At 60.6% G+C, this 6,047-nt stretch overlaps 1 protein-coding gene across 1 annotated transcript in view; it reads left to right on the forward strand.

The window, feature by feature from the left end:
* LMTK3 (lemur tyrosine kinase 3) overlaps positions 1–6,047 on the forward strand; it is a 17,075-nt gene that overhangs the window by 6,939 nt on the left and 4,089 nt on the right. Inside the window, exons 12-14 of the mRNA XM_024768238.1 lie at positions 6–1,334; positions 4,058–4,473; positions 5,845–5,980. Coding sequence (XP_024624006.1) covers positions 6–1,334; positions 4,058–4,473; positions 5,845–5,980 — 1,881 coding nt within the window. The remainder of the gene's footprint in view (positions 1–5; positions 1,335–4,057; positions 4,474–5,844; positions 5,981–6,047) is intronic.

Below are 6,047 nucleotides of genomic sequence, written 5' to 3' on the forward strand. Positions count from 1 at the left end.
CTCAGGCCTGTCGTCTCCGGGCCCCAAACCGGGCGACAGCGGCTACGAGACCGAGACCCCTTTTTCCCCCGAGGGAGCCTTCCCCGGTGGGGGGGCAGCAGAGGAGGAAGGGGTCCCTCGACCACGGGCTCCCCCCGAGCCCCCCGACCCGGGAGCGCCCCGGCCACCCCCAGACCCGGGTCCCCTCCCGCTCCCGGGGGCCCGGGAGAAGCCGACCTTCGTAGTTCAAGTGAGCACCGAGCAGTTGCTGATGTCCTTGCGGGAGGACGTGACAAGGAAGCTCCTGGGGGAGAAGGGGGCAGCCGCCCGCGAGACAGGGCCCAGGAGGGCGGCGAGAGGCCCCGGGAACCGAGAGAAAGCCCTGGCCCCAAGCAGGGGCCCCACAGTCCTGGACAGCGGGAAGCAAGCCCCAAGCCCGCAAGAGGGCCTGAGCCTCCCCGTGAACGGGGTGACAGTGCTGGAGAACGGGGAACAGAGAGCCCTGGGCGTCGAGGAGAAGGTGGCGGAGAATGGGAGCCCGGGGTCCCCAGAGAGAGAAGAGCAAGTGCTGGCGAATGGGGAGCTGCCACCCCCAAGGAGGGAGGAGACAGTGCTGGAGAATGGGGGCCTGGGGTCCCCGGTGAGAGAAGAGCAAGTGCTGGTGAATGGGGGACTGACACCCCCAAAGATCGAGGAGGTGTCAGAGAATGGGGGCCTGAGACTCCCCAGGAACCCGGAGAGGCTGCCAGAGACTGGGCCTTGGAGAGCCCCAGGGCCCTGGGAGAAGATGCCCGAGAGTGGGGCTCCAGCCCCCATGAACGGGGAGCCAGCCCCAGAGACCTCGCTGGAGAGAGCCCTGGCACCTGGCGCAGTGGTCTTGGCCCTGAACGGCGGGGAGACAGCCCCTGGCCCCACTGGCCCAGCCCCCAGGAGCGGGGTGCTGGAACCCGGGACCGAGAGGAGAGCCCCCGAGACTGGGGGGGCACCGAGAGCCCCCGGGGCTGGGAGGCTGGACCTCGGGAGTGGGGTCCGAGCCCCAGTGGGCATGGGGATGGCCCCCGGCGGCGGCCTCGGAAGCGGCGTGGACGCAAAGGCCGGATGGGTCGACAGCACGAGGCCACAGCCACCTCCACCGCCACTGGAAGCACAGCCGACGAGGCCGGAGCCAGCGCCCCAGAGAGCCAGGCCGGAGGCAGCCTCCGAGGGAGAGCCCGGGGTCCCAGACAGCAGAGCCGGCGGAGACACAGCACCCAACGAAGACGGGGACCCCCCCAAGCCCGAGAGGAAGGGCCCCGAGATGCCACGACTGTTCTTGGACTTGGGACCCCCTCAGGGGAACAGCGAGCAGATCAAAGGTGAGCAGGCTGCTGGGAGCACGGGAGCGCGGTTGGGGGCCGAGGCCTAGCTCCTTCCAAGATGTAGGGTGCAGTTGAGAAGCTCAGGCTCCCAGGTACCAGACGGGTCAGCCTGATGGTGACAAGGGCAGACCCTAGAGCCACACTCCCTGGGCTCAAATCCTGGCTTTGCCCCTTCCTAGCTGTGATCTTGGACAGATGACCTTCTCTGTGCCTCAGTTTCCCCATCTGCCAAAAACGGATGACAAGGATAGCGCCTACCTAATAGGATTGTGAGGGTTAAATGAGTTAGGACTTCCAAAGCCTTTGGCCCAACGCCTGGCACTTCTAAGCACCTGCTGTTATATCACAATTCACGTCAACTAGGGGATGCAAACTCAGGTGCCCACAGGGGTCAGACAGTATAAGGGAATGAATGACAGGTGGGAATGAATGAATGAATGAGAGCTGGGAGACGTGGGGTAGGAGTTGGGGAGGAAATGCAGCTACTTCTCAGCTCCATTCAGGAATGCCCACCTGGTGTTGCCAAATCTGCTGCTTTCCCCCTTTAAGCCAGAGTTCTGGGTATATTAATGGTTGAACCCCACTCAAAAGAAGCCTTTCTGTGGGCTGGGCTGCCAGTGCGTGATCTCTGGTTTAAACTTTCCAACAAGCTGAGGCATCTGTTCATTGTGCCAGGCCTCCTGTGCACCAGGCCCTGAGCTGTCCAGGGTGAGACCCAGGGAGCCTCAGACCCTGCCCTGCCCACCGCAGTACTGGTGGCTTGAAAGCCTAGTAGAAAGGCCTTTTCTGGAAACTGAGTTTTGATAGGAACACAGGAAATAGTTTGTCATAGAGAGGGGACAATTTAAGAGAAGATAAATGGAGAGTAAAATAAACAGCTCCTGCTTAGATGTGGACATAGGGACTGTGGTTCCACTGGAATCATCCAGAGGCCTGATTTCCTTAAATACTGGTATGAAAATTATAAATGACTGGGCCTGTTTTATATTGGCAACCTCACAGCCACACTTGAGGGAAGGGTTATTATCTCTGTTTGCCAGAGGAGCCTCAAGAGGGAAAGGTCAGGAAGGGGACTGAGCACAGAACCTTCCTTGCGCAAACCCATGGCATTAGAACACTACCACTTCCTCAAGGTTGTTGTGGGGAATTTGCAACCAGCTGTGTCAGGAAAGACCCTGGGCAGCATGAAAATGACAGGGGATGAGCAACTAAGATGCCTCAGAGGATCTGAAGCGGCGGTGTGGGGGGGTCGGTGTTGTTGGGTGCAAAAAGAGACTGGGAATAGCATGCTTTTCTTTTTTTTTTTTTAAATCCAGTGAACTCCTACTCATCCTTCATGACCCCACTCAAATTCCCCCTTCCCTGGGAAGCCTTCCTGATTTCGAAAGACTGTCACCCTGTCCTTCCTCTGGGTATCCACAGCTCTTGATAGCTTCCTCTATAAAGCCCCACTCCACCCCATCACCTTGAGATGGGTGGTCAGGGAAGGCCTCAATGAGGAGGTGACTTCTGAGCAGACATGAAGGAAGTGAGCCAGGTTGACATCTGGGAGAAGGATGTTTCAGGTAGAGGACACTGAGATGGGCATTAACTTGGCATGTTCATGGAAGAGCAAAAGGCTGGTGAAGCTGGAGTTGAGTGAATGAGGGGTGGAGAGTCACTCGGTCCACATCCGTCTTTCTCCTTGCCCTGCCCTGACCCTCTTCTCATCCCCACCATCGCCCCCCACAGGGCCTGGCACACAGCTCACTTATGCAGTAATGGAGGAATGAGTGGCCCCTCCATTTACCAGTGAGGAAACAGAGGCTCAGAGAGGTGGATCTGCTTGCCCAGGGACACACAGCAAGAGAGCAGGGTAGGCTTGGGATTTGAAGTGAGGTTTCCTCCTCCAGGGACCTGAAGTCCTTTCCCCCCAGCAGGCTGAGATCAAGGAGTCTTAGGGCAGGGAAAGGACCTGGAGATGGCTAGACACCCCAATTTTCTGGCGATTGAGGGCCAAAAAGGGAAAGAAAGTACCTTGGTCAACATTGTGTAGCAGGGAACATTTATTCACTAACCCCACAAATATTGACTGAGTACTTCTATGTGCTTGGGGTTTGGGGACGCAGCCAGAATGAGCCCAACTCAGCCTCTGTTCTGTGGCAAGGCAAACATTAATCACACTGCCACAGAATTACAGTTCTATCCTGAGATCAACCGCTAGGAAGGCGAGGTGCTTGATACTATGGGGTGCAGAGCGGGTTGCCTGGCCTGACCTCTTGGTAGATCTCCAAAGGCTTTGAAAGTCCAGACAGAGCTGGACGATGAATAGGACTTGAGTTAGATAAGGAAGTTCCAGGCAGAGGGAACAGCCTATGCAAAGGCTCAGAGGTGGGAGGAATGGGGATGTGGCCCATTTGGTTGGATGGAGGTCAAGCCAGAATGAGGTGGGGACAGAACCAGGAGAGGTCAGCACAGCCAGGGCACTCGGGCCTGGTGGCCCCGGGAGAAACTGGGGCTTTGTGCTGTGGGCACTGGGGAGCCACGGGGAGGGTTAAGCACTGGAGTAGGGGGAAGACCGCTACCCTTCTGCTTGGAGACCCCCAGTGCAGCCTTTTGGTTCACAAGGGTGGAAACAGGCCCAGACTGTGGCTGAGATTACCTGAGGACACAGAGTTAGGCGGGAGGGCATGCCTCAGTTTCCCCAGGAACAGGAGCTCACCGGGTGTCTCCCCTCGCAGCCAAGCTCTCGCGGCTCTCGCTGGCGCTGCCGCCGCTCACGCTCACGCCGTTCCCGGGGCCGGGCCCGCGGCGACCCCCGTGGGAGGGCGTGGACGCCGGGGCGGCTGGCGGGGAGGCCGGCGGGGCGGGGGCGTCGGGGCCGTCGGAGGAGGACGGGGAGGACGAGGACGAGGACGAGGAGGAGGACGAGGAGGCGGCAGCGGCGGACGCGCTGGCGGGGCCGCGGGGCCCCCGGAGAGCGCGGGCAGCCCCGGTGCCCGTCGTGGTGAGCAGCGCCGACACGGACGCGGCCCGCCCGTTGCGGGGGCTGCTCCAGTCTCCACGCGGGGCCGACGAACCCGAGGACAGCGAGCTGGAGAGGAAGCGCAAGATGGTCTCCTTCCACGGGGACGTGACCGTCTACCTCTTCGACCAGGTGGGCTGCCCCCGCGCAGGACCCCGGGGCTGGGTCTAGGGAGGGGCGGGGCCTGGATGAAGACCGCGCCTAGATTGGGGGCGGGGTCTGCAGGGTGAGGGCGGGCCAGGGAATGGGGCGGAACTTGAAGGACCAGATGAGGCCTTGAGTGTGAGGGCGGGGCCAGGGAATGGGGCTGGGCCTGGAGGAAGGCCGCGCCTCAAGTGGGGGCGGGGCCTGCAGGGTGAGGGCGGAGCCTGGGGAGAGACTGGCTAGGGAAATAGGGCAGGATGAGTCCTTGAGTGTGAGGGCGGAGCCTGGAGATGGGGCGGGGCCAGGGGAAGGGCCAAGTCCAGAGCAGAGGTGGGGCCTGGGGTGGGGGAAGGTGCTGGAGGGCTAGGGAGAGGCCTGGAGATGAGAACGGATCCGGAAGGAAAGCGCGGTACCTGGTGGTCAGAGGCTAAGGAGAAAGTGAGAGGATTAGGGCGTGGTCTGTAAGGTGCGGGCGGAGCCTAGCGAAGTTCGGGATGGGGTTTCTGCAACAGCGCTCTAATGTTGTGGAGGGCGAGGGGCCGGCTCAGGATGGAGGGGATCTTATCCACTAGGGGTGGGCCATGGAGAAGCTGCAGGTAGGGCTTAAAGAGATGCTGCTTGTAGTGTTAAGATACTAAGTGCAGTAGTGGGTTCAGGGATGGGACACAGGTAATGAACTGGGGCGGGGCTAAGAGAGATGGGTTGGGGATTGTGTTAAAAGTAACTAGCCTGGGAGGTTAGTGTTGAAGAGAAAAACAGGGCGGTGTAGTGCTTGTGGACTGGGGCCGTGTCTAGATGAATATGGGGCGGGGCATACTAAGGTTCTGAGATGAGTGAGAACAGGGTCAAGAGCTGAGGCCTAGGGCCCTGAAACAAACTGGAGCGGGGCCTCTTCAGAGGGCGGGGCTTAGGGGCTCGCGGGAGGGTCCGGAGATGCTCAAAATGGGTTAAGGGTTTGGAGGACCATAGGAGCAGGTAGTTGTGGGGCCCGCACTTGGACGCCTGTGACCGAGATCTTGGACGTGAGTAAGGGTCATGGAGACGGGACGGGACTTACGGAGACAGTCCTGAGTTAGGGGCTTCCGAGGAGGCAGCGCGTTAAGGAGCCGGGAGAGAATTCCTGCAGTGGACTGCTTAGCTGTGGGCGGGACTCCGTGGTCGGGGGAGGAGCTTCAGGCCGGGGGAGGTTAAAGCTGGCCTGAGGCTTCGAAGGCAGATTAGGGGATCTCCAGAGAGAGCGATTGTAAATTGGGATGCCTGAAGCCCCAGAAATGTTAGCGGGGTTTGTTGCTTGTTGGGATGTAGTGAGTGCGATATGACGGTTCGCCCCCTCTTGCCTCCCCTAATATGCCTTCATAGGAGACGCCAACCAACGAGCTGAGTGTCCAGGGCCCCCCCGAGGGGGACACGGACCCGTCAACGCCCCCAGCGCCCCCGACGCTTCCCCACTCCGCCACCCCCGGAGATGGGTTTCCCAGCAACGACAGCGGCTTTGGTGAGGGGCGGGGCGGGGTCTATGGGAAGGGCAGCGTCGGGGCGGGGCCTGCTGAGGGGCGGGGTCG

This window comes from Neophocaena asiaeorientalis, unplaced genomic scaffold (assembly GCF_003031525.2).
Source record: "Neophocaena asiaeorientalis asiaeorientalis breed wild unplaced genomic scaffold, Neophocaena_asiaeorientalis_V1.1 scaffold629, whole genome shotgun sequence".
NCBI classification, from domain to species: Eukaryota; Metazoa; Chordata; class Mammalia; order Artiodactyla; family Phocoenidae; genus Neophocaena; species Neophocaena asiaeorientalis.